Source organism: Taurulus bubalis (genome assembly GCF_910589615.1).
Source record: "Taurulus bubalis genome assembly, chromosome: 4".
Taxonomy (NCBI): domain Eukaryota; kingdom Metazoa; phylum Chordata; class Actinopteri; order Perciformes; family Cottidae; genus Taurulus; species Taurulus bubalis.
In genome coordinates, this window is record NC_136592.1 from 11140454 (window position 1) to 11156365 (window position 15912).

The window sequence follows — 15912 nt, forward strand, 5'->3', positions numbered from 1 at the left end:
TCTATGTGGTTAGTCCGTTTTTTCGCAACCATCGCAACCATCGCTGGGGAAAAGGGGCGGGGCTTATCTCTGTGTCTTGAAAACATTTACTATTTCCTTCATCCACCAGGTAAATAACCACTAGTTCTGCTTTATACTTGTTGAGGAAGTCCCACACACGTCGGAACATCAACCGCCCCGTGTCTGGGTTCATAACATTATCTGTAGTCGCACACAGCTCCGACTCCTCCAGAACGAGTGTCTGAGTGAAGCCGTTTCCAGCGCTCCTTCAGCGGGCCAGCAGTTTGATTCAGTAACGGCGGTGATGCCGGGCGGAGCTTCTCAACGCTGATTGGCTTTCGCAACTCAGCGTCATGCGAATTATTCGCTGGAGTTGAAATATTTGAACGCCGGCGAAAAAGCGAAAAAGCGGAGTTGCGAATATTCGCAACGCCGTTTCGCCTCTATCGCGACGCCCGGCGAAAAATCCGCTTTTTCGCAACCTAACGCGGCTGTGCATTGACTTAACATGTAATCTGGACGCGCGAATATTTCGCAACTGTTTTGGTGTGAACACGGCATTATTCTTCTACTCTTAAAAGACACTCAACCTTACATGAAGGTTGACTTTTTTTTAAATTCCAACTGGTAAAAGAGAGATCCAAAGTATCCAATATTACATTTTCTGCTACAACAATTCAGTGACAGTGAAAGTAAACTATATTTAGAGTCCTCAATGATGTTCACAGGCCTTAAAGTTATCCATTGAAGCACTGCTGGCATTCTTTGTTCCAAAGAATATCTGCATGTTGGAGCATCTGCTCTATTGATTTTGCAATATCAAAAGCCCCCTACAACAGAGGCCTTTCAGGTCCAGGAACTCTCTATTTTTTTTCCTCAACAACAACGATGTCATTGTCAAGTTTTAACGCCAATTCCACCACTGTTGTCAGAATCTGTTGACAGCGTCTGATGTTTCCATGACAATTTTGGCACGTCATGTTTATCTGTGCTTAATGCTTGTTTACTTCCAAGTCTCTGGGGGTAGCTTATTTAGTAAATTTCCTCAGCCATGTGTACTTCCCTGTGTCTGAAAAACAAAAACAAAAAGTCCCCAGGGTGAACTGTATTTGCATCCTTGACACCTCGATATGACATACCCGTGTGGGTTTTCCCAAAAGCACTGTGTTGCGCTCATCTCTCTGAGCCTTATCTGTGGTGTCAAGCTTGGGACTTCTATATTCAGAATACCCTCCAGAGGCAAAGTGTCTCTGTGGGTGAAAAGAAAGACCATAGGAAGAAACACAACAGAATCCTTGGTTTTCCAACACGCACGCTATAATAAATGATGGTAGAAAAACCGCAAACACCCTCTTAGAGAGGGATTAGTGTTGTCTGTGTAGTAAACAGTATGTTTTATATGGCTGTAGGTCAATCCTAAGAGTCCCTACACAGACATTAATAGGGAGGCCACCATGTAATCATTCCTGCACCACACTCACCCACTGACAGACAAATCCTAGGGGAAACGCTTTCCCAGTGGAGGAATACTACATGTGACTTTCTCTTCTGTTACCTCCGAAGGCAGTTTTTATTTCACCAATGTATTAACGAGGGAAGCAAAGTTGAATGTGTCTTTTTGTAGGAACAAGTATAAAAGGCAGCACATAGCGATACTTCTGTGCAACACAAACAGCGAGTCAGATCACTAATCCCTCAAGTTCACATGGATTACATCCTACCTGACTCCCTCCTTGTATCCCACAGAGTTACCTCTCAAGTCATGATTTCAACACATGGCTAGTCAAGGATGCTCTCCATGCCTATATGCTCTCTTTTGACGAGTTGATTTTTTTTTCGTACTTATTTTCTGTGATCTTACTTCTAATCCCTAGAAACATACAATCACATCCATCCATAGACTTTTTGCTGTTATTTTCCAGTTCCTCTCAAGGCTTGAGAGTGTCGAGATCCTTAATCCCACCCTCCATTACTGATTTAGGCCAGCGGATGATTGAAAACTGGGGGGAAAAAGCTATAGCAGTCTCCTACGCTAGCCAGAGGCTTTTCCCACTACTCAGAAAACACCATAAATAGTGCTGAGGAAGGCTGCCAGGAGACTCGCAGACCATATGCATTCCATGCATTCATGCATGCATGCCTGCAGACGGTTGACACATTCTTTAGGTGACGATAATCGTCAAATATTCCAGATCTGACAAAAGGTGCAAAAGCACAGCGGGATGATTTACATTGAAACTCATTTGGATGTTCAATGCATAGGATCTGTCTCGCTCAATGAAAAACAAAACACTTTTGTCATTTTCTACCACAATAGAGGTTCAAGGCGAAAGAGAGATCGGGAAAGTGAGGCTAAACTGCTACAGACACACACACACACACACACACACACACACACACACACACAAACACACACACACACACACACACACACACACACACACACACACACAGAAACGCACACACACACAAACACACAGCCTAATCTCCCTCACATCTCATTAACTGTTTTCTCTGAAGATGTATACAGGCTGGCAAGAGACTTATTTCCAATTTGACAGAGCCGAGAGCATCTTAATGGGCCTTGGAAAAAATGCCCTACAGAATTTTTATATAGATATTAGCTAGGCAAGGGCTTTTAGAGTGGTATTCCCACACTTTCACTAAAGGTCTACCCCCAAATTTACGTCACATACCTGCCTGACATGTAGAGTAAATTAGAAATAGTTCAGTGCAACAAATTCTTTCATTTAAAAATCCTCAGCGAAATGGAGAGACAAAAAAAAGCTTCAAACCAGATTCTTGCAATGGAATCTACAAGGAATTTAGCAATAATAAACTGTACTTTCAGCTTTATTTTCAGCTTTATGAATAAATTGTGTCATCTTCTTGAATGATTTGCAATTTCAACCAATTAAATCTAAAACCCTAAAACATGTATTTAATATGGAACAACAGGGCTTAAACCTGCTTTAAAAATACATATGAAAAATACATATGAAAATAAATACATATATGTTGTTGTTTTGAAGTTCTGAAAACGTGCATCTGAGGCAGCCTCTTAAGAATCTCACATTCCGATGTTAATCAGTGTTGTAAGATGGTTTATTTTAAGAGCTAAAGTAACCTCTGTGTCGAGAGATCTCAAATGTTGACAATATTAACTGTGCCATGTACAGAAGGTTCACGAGGGTCCTTCATTTAAGTACAAACGGAAAATATTTTGGATATCTGGATTGTGTTTAAGGGAATTGGCGGACTGCATGCATCCGACAACCTGCAAAGCACAGATCACAGTGATAAGCGGTGAGAGTTTCAGCTTCAGGAATCAAGAGAAAAAATTATACTGGATTGTGTTCCAGATAATAACTACTCTGTTAACGAGAGATCAAATAATATTCTCAAGAATTGCTACCCATGAACCCCAAAGGTAATTGTTATTCTTGAGAAAAGAAATATAAGAGTCGGGCACTGCATTAATAGGAGCACATAAAGTGAATTTGTTTCAAAGCCGAAGCAAAGAGCCGAGCCTACCCATGAGAAACCCAACCGCTCTGTGGAAGATGTTGATATTAACGGCAAAGCCTCGGAGCAAGAGCTCCCTGGCAGGGCCCGACTGGAGCATATCGGGAGTCGTTGTGTTGATGAACAAAGGGCTGACAATCAAGCAGCATTGTGTGCATGACACTATAACTAACGGCTGACACATGCACACAGGGGTGATCTTCACAGGCAGGCTGTATTGTTGGCTGACTGCTGTGTAAAACACCAGGCAGGCGAACGCACGCCGACAACATGGACACGAGAGAGGAGGAATCATAAGCTTGACCTGGTGGAGTTGAATGAAGCCGTACAACAGCCAGTTATAGGCATTTTTCAGCAGAGTGCTGGCAATCTTCTGAGACACATTTAACGTTATAAAAACCAGTCTAAAGCCAGAAACATTTTTCCAACTGGCCTCTACCTCCCATCACTCCCGTACTGTAAGAGAGAGAGACCTGAGGCAAAGAGAAAGTAGTACTCTTTAATCAATGAAGTGCATTTTATGGTTGACCTCTAACTTTATATCTGCATCAGTGTCAAACTGACATTTTAACGCCAGAATATAACTATGTATGATGATTATATTTGTTTTCATGGAGTGGAGAATTACTTTTTGAAAAAATTAGCTCAAACAATCAAAATAATAAATAAAACGTGATTTAAAAGGTCTGCACGCCGAGCTCCAGCGCTCCCTCCCCTCTCCAGACCTCGAGGTACGGTGGGGTATTTCACAGTTGTTTCGATTATCATCAGGAGTTCATCCCATGCACACAGATATTTTCAGAAAAAGCAATATTCATGTGTTCATGGAAAATTGGTGATGTACGTCCCCGTGTGACTGGTGGCGACTGAACAGCCATCAGCCACTATCGAGACCAGTTCCCCCAGTAGCAATACTTTGTAAACTGTCCTATCGGCGGTGATTAATCAGTTAAGCACTTTACAGATTTAGATCAAAAGAGAGTTAGGGCTAACGTCCTGGTGCCATCCTTGAAACATCAATTTGGGGTTTCTAATCTGATAGTTTACCAGGTTCTTTATGTTCTGGATAGGTTTTATGACTCTGACTTGAGCCCATGGGAGCAATTCCAACACTGCTGTAAAATTTAAATAATGGATGGCCTTTAGAATTAGATAGTAGCTATTTAAATGGGCTCATTCTGACCAAAATGCAAAGAAAGAAACAAAATCCCATCAACAAACACACGTAAATAAAAACAGTTCTACTCTTTTTGTGTTTAGAACTATCCACATTCATTTTATTTAAGTTGTTTAAGATTCAAGATTAACTCAAATTAAAAGGGGATTCAATTATTAGCCTATTGTATTTTAATATGCAAAAACTAACATCTGTGTAAACACATCTGTGTCCGTCACCCCTTAAATAACGAAGCTCAGCCAGTGGCTGTCAAAATAATTAGCCTATGCAAATGGGGGCTCACAACCTGAGGTAGCCACTTCTCCAGAAGTATTAAACCTGTGTGTTTAGCATCGAGAGGCACAGTAGCATGACATGGCAAATGATGGAGGGATGAGCGCTAAGGCTGCACATACATCTTTTCACACGTTCGTATTAGCATAGCTAATTTGGCATAATTGAGTGCTTTCTACTATCCCATCTCCTGAGGCTTATATCTTATGTCTGTTGTATTTATGCAAAGGTTATTTAGAGACACCAAAATCAAATTACACACAGTGCACAGGCTGTAGATGAATTGCAATTAGGATTTGATCACAGCCCTAAAAACATAGTGATCTATACCGTGGCCACAGACCTCTGTCGTTGACTTTGATTTGCTGAGGTTCCAAGTAGAGGACAAATGTTACATGACAGACAAGCATTTAAAAACACTTGACATAATCGAATTACAGTATGTTGACGTATTTCCAAATCATTTATGAAACATGATTTGACACAATCAAATTACTGTTGTCGACAAGAGCTTTTAAACTAAATAAAAACAGCTGATTCTGTCTCAGGATACATCAAAAAAATCAAATGGTATTATGTATATATACATATATACATGTTTTGTTACATAAGAATTCCTGCAATGCTAAAATATAATTGGGACTAGTTCATCCACTGTATAAAGCTGTGTTCAATCACAAACCCTGACAAAAAAGGGAAATGAATAACCATTATGTCTGTCTAGCTGGCATTGCTTTGTCATATCAGAAACACATAATTTAATAAAAGTAACAAAGCAGCAGCATTGTTTTAGTACTTTTAAAAGCTGATTTAAGTGTTTAATACTTGCATGATTTCATGATATCATGAAACAAAAAAAACTAAAACAAATATTTCAACCAATGTGTGTGGCTATTTATTTCAGTCGTCTGTAAAAATGTCTCCCTCTGACTTGATGCTGATTATTTGTTGCTACCGGAGCAGAATAAATGTGGGAACAAAGTTTTCCTTTTTTGCTTATACATATTTCACTACTGCTCTGGTTGCAGATTATATTAATGTAGACTATTATTCTGCATTTTGAAAAGGGTCTGACGAGTCACGATCTTCAAAATGTGCCACATGGACTTCTAACTCAGATGAAATATAGAAGATGTATTCGTAAGGCAAGGACCCCTCACACACAGACACAGACGAACACACAAACGTTCAACCAGGAACAAAACTATCAAATTCCCATCCAGCCAAAACCCTGTTAAAAGCAAATAAGTCGGCTCTATGATCATTACTGCCTGACACTGCCAATTACCAATACGGTATCTCTATTTTGTCTGTACGAGGCAAAAGAGGGATTAACTTCAGGCCTCTCTGCTTCCCGTCTTCCTTCTCATGAAGCTGACTATGTTTACTGACTAATCTACTTTCCTGCTTTGACCATAAATGTGATTACCACCACACAAGAGATAATAAAACCTCATATCTCTGCTGTACCAAAGCACATGAATTAAAACCTAAGCTGTAGCCTTGAGGAATATCGAAAGGAAGAAGAAGAAGAAAAAAGGAACCCTCAGCAAAAGAGACTATTTCGTGCTGAGTGCATACAGCCCCCTACTGGTAAACTGCACTCACTATTTAGCAAAGTACAACACAACATGCTCCATGATCTTCTGTTGAATGCCAGCAACAGGTATGCAGCTACTTTCAAAACACATCTTCTCATGTTCAGCTGCCGCAAAGTCAATCTTTCCCTGTCTCCATTAAAGCAGCTGTTTTGGTGAATTGATCTCTAACTGCAAGTAAATCACATACTGACGTCTCACATGCAAGTCTTGGGCTGTTAAATTAGGTTTCTATTAGTATATATATATATATATATATATATATATATATATATATATATATATATATATATATATATATATATATACAACCTGTGGGCGAAGTCAACTCATTGAGGTGATTAAGTGTATGTGCAATTACCAATGTCAATGTCGTTTAACTACACAGAGACGGATAGAAGGATAACATGACAGGTAGATCATTTTTGCTGAAGATTTTAAATGCAGTCTTTGGTGTTTATGAAATATAATGAATGAAATGCTGGGATTCATCGTCAAGCAACTGTGTGGACTTGGAGAGGATCATACTGCACTTTAAATAGCGAAAACAATATATTGTTCCACTCTACTGCAATGGCATGTCTTTGATTTGTCACATATGGACAATAAACCCAACAAAGACACCAGCTGGTACACATTACATCCACACACAATCTTTGACAGTGTGTCATGAAACGTGGCATGTTGCAAAAACAGACTTCTACTTTAGACTCAATTTGAAGCCTCTGATAAAAGAAAATAAATACATTAAATGATAGGGACGAGGGCAACTGGCCTGAGGTAAATGATCAGAGGTCTGAGGTAGATCACATAGTTCAGGTTGTGTGCGGCGATCATCAATTCGAAGGGAGCGGGGCAAGACATGGCACGTGTTGAATGGGGTCGACTGGTGGTTAGTCGATCTCGCCTACCTGATATTTCCTGATGAGGCACATTGACGAGGCTGAATCCTTTAGCGTTATAAGCTTGCCTCGCGTCGCTACAGCTCCGCGCTTTGCTCTCAGCAGCAGATGACAGGGACAGCACCGACAGAGTACAGAAGGCGACTTGCAGTCTCCACATCGCATACATCAGTGAAATCCTTGATAGTGTTTCACAGGGGGGAAAAAACAGCTCCGTCAGATTGAAAACAAACAAAAAAAAACACTGATATAATTATATAAAAAAAGGATGTTTGAGAGATTCCTCCAGTGAGCAGATGTCCATTCAAACAAAAACAAAAATAGAAAATAAATGAATCACTCCTCACTTCAGATACTGGCACGTCCACCTCATTGCAAAAAGCTTCATCTCTTCCCCCGCGATAAAGAAAAAAAAGACCCCGGCGAGCCCGACTGCTCCCGGCTTGGACCAATCCGTTTTAAGACAGTTGCTACCTGGTGCTGCTCTCTGTGCAAACAACTTCTCCCGCACACACACCACCAGCAGCAGCAGCAGCAGCAGCAGCCCTGTGTTCGTGTCAGTGTGAGGAAAGCGGAATGCAACGGAGACGCACGCTGCACGGCGAGCAGAGCGCACAAGGGCAGGGCAAAACATGGAGTGGAGCGGCTGCGAATTTCAGCTGCTCGCATCCAGGGGCGCGCGCTGTCCTCTGCTTTCGTGCATCCTTGGTAATGCGCACCAGCAGCACATTACTGGAGAGACACGTGTTGGTGGAGGCGCGAGGACCTGGAGACAGTGGAGGCGCAGTGGAACTAAACATCGAACCGGATTATTTATTTTTTTCGCCTTTCGTATAGTGTACAAACTCACAGAACCCCAGCTGGCGGTGTGGTGTGTGTTGATGATGATGATGACCTCCGGAAGTGATGTTGATAAAGGCTATCAAATTGACCTCGAACACACACATAGATAACGTTATTCACTCCCACGTGTGCTATTTCATCTTTAACAACTATGTGGAACTTTCCCCATTCATTTTTTTTTTAACTAAGGTCACATCCTGACAGTTAGACAGTGATTTCTTGAGCTGTGTGAAATGACCTGGCTGAGTCCCCTTTTTTTCATATTGACAACATTCCACAGCATATTCCTACACTGTAAAACCTTTTCATGTAAAATTACAGTAACTTACAGGAGAAACTGTTGCCAGTAAGTTACTGTAAAATGTACTGTATCAATAAAATACAGCAGCTTGCTGTATTCTATTGATACAGCATCTCTACTGTAATAATTCCAAATTCCAGTAATTTTCTCCTGTAATTTTCCAGTAAGTTTCTCCTGTAAGTTACTGTTAAATATAAAGCATCTCTACTGTTTTTAACAGAACACAGCAGCTTGCTGTATTCTTTGTACACAGTAATTTACTATAATTCCAAATTACGGTAATTTACTGGCAGCAGTTTCTCCTGTAAATTACTGTAACATATACAGCATGACTACTCTCTTATGGGAATACAGTAACTTGTTGTAATCCAAATATAAAGTAAATTTCTAAATTATTCAAAAAATATATAACATCAGGAAAATTAACAATTAACAAGCATGACAAATAACAACTTACAATAAACAAGACAAAAGGACATATTCAATATAATATTTGTATTTATTACAATAGCCTGAGTTTGACAAGAAATAGCATTCAAATAAGAGATTAATTTACTTGAAAAATAGTGTGCTTCCCCAATAGCCAACTTCAATATTAAACACAAAATAATGCCTGGTTGAACATTGTTAAGATAATTAATACAAATAAATACAAAAATAGTCCTTACAAATACAAATAGCAATGTGAAAGAGTGAGACACAGTCATAGATATGAAGTGTGTGTGTGCGTGCGTGTTTGCGTGCGTGTGTGTGTGTGTGTGTGTGTGTGTGTGCTTGTGTGTGTGCTCCATGGACAGAGTTAGGGTAGTGACAAACTCATACAAAGTCCCACTCGAAATCCATGAGCTTCCTCAAGAGGGTGCACACATGCGGCTTCAGGGATGTCACTTTCTTTTGGACTGTTCTCCCGCTCTTCTTGCTGATCACCTTTCTCTGATGTGCCTTTGTCCCTTTCTCTGGGTTGATTCCAACACAGCTTCTGGAAAGGATGGCAAGGTAGAGCAAAAATAAATAAACGTACTTTTTCCTACTTTATGTTTGTAATGCATATTAGAGTATATATATATGGAAAAGTGTGCTATATTTATTGCTAATACTTACTTTTCTTAGGTTTTTATAAGTGTCACATCTTTGGAATGTGCAAATAACATTAAGGGTTTTTGATAACTTGACAATTCTTGTACATAAGTACACATCTCTATTACAGTCACAGTGTTTTGCCATGTGGTTGTTTTTAGTACTGCAGTTACATTATTAGGCCACTCTAGGGCTCTGTGGACAACAGATTAGTTTATTCTGGCCAGGAGTTAATCAAATGTATCTATAGTGATTGTAACCTAAAGCAGTGATTCTCAAAGTGGTGCTGTTTTTCATATACTGGTAGTGCAATATTTGGGAGTCGCACAAGAGACTTTTCTGTCTCTTCGTGTGACTGAGTGGGCGGGATTTACCCATCATGCAGTTTGGCGGTGTAATTCTTTTAAAACCATGAGTCAAGTTCTATCCCTGAGACATAAGTAGCTCAGACTACTATGCCATCAGCTGTGCACATTATATCGTGTTGCTTGCTGAAGAGCAGGATAAATAAATGACAATAAAATGTCTAATGTTAATGTCCTTGTGCCAGAACATTCTTCACTTAATCTCTACTCCCTCTGACCTGGTTGATCTCTATATACTTGACATGTTAAAGACAAAACTTTGCCAAATGAACGGTTACAACCACAAAAAGCATGTAGAAACATGTGCTAAAGCTAACCTACACGTTAGCAAAGGTGTTCAAAAATATATCTTAAGTTGCAACTGGACTTTCCTTGAGGTAGTTAATAGTCGTCCTTCTTGCGCTTTTCGTCTGGACTAAAGATGAAAACTTAAAAATAATACATCCACTTGACTTTCCCAAACTGGCGGTGGTGAAAATCGAAAAAATATATAGATCGTAACATTGTGAGGTGTTGTGTCTCCTCCACCTGCACTAAGGGAATGGTCTCCTGCTGCTGCTGCGAGGAGCACGAACCGAGCAGCGGTGAAAATACAAATAGCCGCCAGTTTTAAATGTTTTATCTTAATCTGGTCAAAATTAAAGTGATTTACGTATTAAAACGGAAGACATTATAATTCAAATAGAAAATGACAAGATTGACTGAGGAATTGCAAAACTCCGCTCTGGCTGCTCATTATTTATGAGAACTTCAAAACAATAGTTGTTACTTTCTCATGATTCTCAGCGGTACGTAGTAAATTACTGTGAAAAGAAACACTTGACCGTAGGATCATGGAAGCAAGCACTACACCTCCCAGAATGCATTGCTTTTACAGCATTATACTGTATTAGCACAATACAGTAGGTTACTGTTAGAATTTCACTGTAAATTTACATCAAAGTCTTACAGTGTATGTACAACAACCACAATGCTTTCAATGGGGGCAGAGGCATTTGCAAGTCTTAGTTATATTAAGATGATTTTACCTAGTTTTACTTCACCAGCCACAAATAATGCATTACCTATATGGCAGCTCAAAACTGGCTCGTCACACTATAACAGGCCTGGCCAACCCGCGGCTCCCGAGCCGCATGCGGCTCTTTGCCTGGTTTCATGCGGCTCTTGCGTTCATATCGAAGTTTGTGTTTTTTTTTTTTTTTTAATCTTTTTATTGATTTTGCAAATACTTTAGACCACTGGTGTCGAAATCAAGGCGCGACGGCTTGAAAGCCATGAAATCGCGGACCCGTTTTCAGTCATTTGCGGACCCGTTTTTAGTCATTCGCGGACCCGTTTTCAGTTTTTCGCGGACACGTTTTCAGTCCGTCAGGACGGTCATTTTACATGGGCAAAAAAAATAAAAAATCCTGTGCTTTTATTTTGAAGGGATTTTTTAATGCGGCAGAGTGCAATTTATTCAATTTCAGTCATATTGATGTAATGTGTTGTACCTCTGTTACGTTGTTCATTCTGGTCACATGACATATATTGCTTCTGTCTATCCGGGGAGAGGGATCCTCCTCTGTTGCTCTCCTGAAGGGTTCTTCCTGTTTTCCCTGTGAAATGGTTTTTACTATCTTTATTTGGGAAGTTTTTCCTGATCTGATGTGAGGTCCCGGGACAGGATGTTATTTGTACAGATTGCACATTTTAATTTGTGATTTTGGGCTATATAAAATAAACTGAATTGAATTGAATATTCACACACTCCTCTGCTGCGTTCACAACACACTTTACTTGCGTGAATTTACACATCGGACTATTTGTGATAGTTTGCTTCATTCCCAACCTTTTTTTTGTTATGTTCAAAAAGGCTGAAGTTATAACATTATTATGTGTGTTGTATTACCTTGTATCCTTAAGAAGCACTTTTGGATTTTTAATTGAGTGTGAAAGGGAATATTTCTGTGTTTGGCATACTGTGATACTATCTCAGGTTCAAACCTAGGTGCCATATTTTCATTAAATCAAATTGAGAAGTTGAAAATGTTCCTCGCTTTGGTCGCGGCTTGTCATTCAGGGTGATGGTGGGTCCTGCAGCCAGATCAGCTAAACCACTGCCCCAGACCACATGCATGTTCTTAGAGTTATGTCCTTCTCAACTGTGACAAAAAAGCTTTGAACAAAGTTAATATAATAACGTGTGTTTAATCTTTGACTTTGTTATTTTCATCTGTTTTAAGTTTGATCTTTTTGATCTTTGATAGAGTAATGTTGGTTTCTTAACCCTAAATTAAATGGATTTATGTCGTAGTAACAGAGACATTTTAATGTTTGGCTCACGGGGAGGGGGGGGGGGGGGGGGGGGGCTCTGACTGGTTGGCCACCCCTGCACTATAACATTAATGAGTAAAAAGATGTTTTCTTCAACCAAGAGAAAACTTTGTTAGAAGAAGGAGAAGTTGTCTTGTTATAGTGAAGAAAATCTAATAAGAACAGTATCTCGTTATAATGTGATTCTCTCTTGAGTATAAAAGAAGAAGAGATGCTGAGAGAGAAAGAGGGTTGTGAGTGACGTGCAACAAAGGTGTCATACACGTGGTGCATAACAACAGAACCTGATACAGTACATGTTAAAACCAATAACCCTCAATCACCATTAAATGAAGGCTGTAATCTATAAAAAGGACTGTGAATAATCTCAAACTCTCTGGGTTCACTTGTGTAAACCTGTTCAGTTCCACAGTGCCTAGCAGTATTGGCAGCACAGTGTGAGAGCGCCTGATTGCATCTAAATACAGTTCAAGCAGGAGAGACGGGTTACCGAGATTAACCATAGTTTATTACAATTGCATACGATCGAATTGTGCAAAGTCTTTGGCGATTGGACTCCATCCTGAATCAGGATAAGCAAGGGGTAGTGATGCTGACATCTGGGCCAGCAGAATCCCCTTGGAGTCCAGACACAGGTGAAGAAGAAGACGAGAGTTGCTGTAACCCGTTGATTAATAAAGCAGGACCGACTGCTGAGTGGCGGTGCCCAGGGTGGAGGAGGGTCGTATCGGTTAGAGCTGAAATGACAACTGACTGCCTGAGGAGAAACTATTTAAAGTTAACCAACAACGCTGTGATTGGCTTAGGGAATTGCTGCGACAGCTTGGTTCATTCACGGCCCCGAATCAGCTGATGGAGTAATCGCTGTGAGACTACAGACTGGCTCCTGAATGAACCAGCGGGTAACTATTGTCTTCCTTACTGAACTTACGCTTGAGCTTCATAAAGAAGCAAACTCCTTAACAAACTCCATATGAGCTCCAAGAAGGAGAAGGAGAGTTCACTCGGTGCTGTTTGGTTTTTCTTCTTGGTTATTCAGTCTTAGCAGTATAGCAGTATTTCAATCAGGAGAGACTTGTTTTAGAGTTTTACAATACTTTATTACAATTGCATATATTTGAATAGTGCAAAGTCTTTGGCGATTGGACTCCATCCTGAATTCGGATAAGCAAGGGATAGTGATGCTGATATCTGCGGAGGCAGAATCCCCCCTGGAGTCCAGACACTGGTGGTGGTGTTGAAGAAGGGAGTTACTGTAACCCGATGATGAATGATAAGCGGGACTGAATGCTGACTGGAGGTGCCTGGGGTGGAGGAGGGTCACATCGGTTTGAGCTGAAATAATAACTGACAGCAAGCAGAGCGGGTGAACTATTTCAAAGTTTGACAACACTGTGATACCGCGACTGCGGCGACTCAGACTGGTTGGTTCATTCAACATACACGCCCCCAATCAGCTGATGGAGTAATCGCTGTGAGACTTAGTTTATGAATGAACCGGAGAGTGAAGAGCGTCTTCCTTACTGAACCTACGCTTGAGCTTCATAATATTAGTTCAACGTATGTATTCAATATTATTTTAATATTGTTAAAGTTTAAAATGGTTTAAATCAAGATGATACTAAAAATCAGTCCGCAATTAGAGATGCAGAGTTTTCCTATCACTTATATAATGGCCATTAAGTTTGACTTTGTGGAAATCGACATGATGTTTAAAGGGAGCTGTTCATATAATGATAAAAGATCTGGATTTTACACAAAAAAAATAATATGAAAGGATGATTAATAATTGTACCGTCACTATCATTATTTGTAATATATGTAAATATATATATATATATATATATATATATATATATATATATATATATATATATATATATATATATATATATCGTGAAATATTAACAACAATTTGATACACATATCTACCTAATTATGAATTCAAGATTCAATAATCAGATATGAATAAGTCAAATCGTGTGTAAAAATGTTCCTCTTTTTGGACATTCATATGAGATATACCACAAGAACAAAAGATCTCTGCGGGACGAAATCAGACAGGATATTACTCTTCTGTGTCAGATGTGGACATTATCTCGGTGCTGCAGAGGAAGATGGACTCAGTCATTTGTGTAATCTAAATGAAATGGAAAATTAAATTATTTTTGCCTCACATTATTCTTTATATAGGGCCTTTGTTTGAAAAGATTAACAGGAAAATCAGTTTCTGCCTATGGAGGATTGTGAGGAGCGGCAGTGACTGAAAATGAAACATTTGGGGATTTTTTAGAGATGACTCAGGAACTCAGTTTTCTTCTTTTGATCAATTGTAACAAAGATCATTTCTCTATTTGGGAAGTTATTATCTATGTTGTTCAACTATCTTCTCCGAGATTGTGACTAAAATTGACATATGGATTAATTCAATGTAATACAATTAAATATAATAAAATAAATTGAATTAAGAAATAAAAAAAGACAGCATTTCTCAATATTAAATTTGATTCAATGATTCAGGAACTAAGAATAATTTATGAATGAAATCCAACATTCTGCACATTCCTTGTTCAACTTTTTATAGTTAGTGAAAGATGGTCTATGAAAGGGGCTTATATTCAAATGCTTTTTGTTTGAATGATGATTGACAGATTTTTCTTTTTTCATCGCAGCCAAAATGTCTTATCACTGTTTTGGAGATATATTCTACTCTATTTAGGAAGACGATGGCAGTGATGCATGAAAATGGATCAAAAGAAGATCAAGTGTGTTTTCGACCATTCACCGTTGGTCTCATCTGCACAGCACTGTAACAGCCCTACTCAGCTAATAAGCCCTTGCTAATGAGGCCTAGAGATGATACCCAGAAGGTGATCCCGGTAGGGGATCGATAGCTCACCACAAGGAGTCAGCACAGGGTTCAACATGACTCATACTCAGTGCACCACAGGGAAAACTGAGCTTTCACTGGGTAGGTTTGTTGCTTCACAAAAAAGAAAAAAAAAAAAGAGTGTTAATCCCTTTTTCATGGGATATTAATACATTCACTTTTTTATTTTAACTTTGAATCCACAGCAAGTCAGACAGGTAGACCTAAAGATAGATGGACCAATCGATCAAAATCAATAAATAGAGGATCTACACATGACCCACCAAGAGGACAAACAGCTGACTGATGCCATTATCTTACTCTGTGGATGGATGAATGGATACGGTAGCATTTTATTTATGCCGTTGGCCAACTGTTGTTATTTTTCCTCTTTAAAGATCATCTATTGTCCAACTCTTACTAACTGTTTACCTGCATGTAAATACACATTTAAGAAAAGAAAAGAACCCAACTCACTGTATTAAATATTAAACAAGTAACACTATTGTATAGAGTTTGCTTAAACAATGCATTTCACTTTTAAATCACTGTGGCGTTTAAGCAGTGTGCAATGCCAAAGCTTGTGTGACGTACCCTGTAAGCAGAGGAAGAATAAGGTCACCTTGTTCACATTAGCACAGCAAGCAAGGATATGAATTATTAATT

The 15912-nt window shown here is 39.4% G+C and overlaps 1 protein-coding gene across 1 annotated transcript in view; it reads right to left on the reverse strand.

Moving 5' to 3' along the window:
- Positions 1–7644, reverse strand: part of gpc6a (glypican 6a) — a gene marked incomplete at both ends in the record, with an annotated part of 131616 nt that extends 123972 nt beyond the window's left edge. Inside the window, one exon of the mRNA XM_079216548.1 lies at positions 7485–7644. Coding sequence (XP_079072674.1) covers positions 7485–7644 — 160 coding nt within the window. The remainder of the gene's footprint in view (positions 1–7484) is intronic.
- Positions 7645–15912: the final 8268 nt, after the last annotated feature.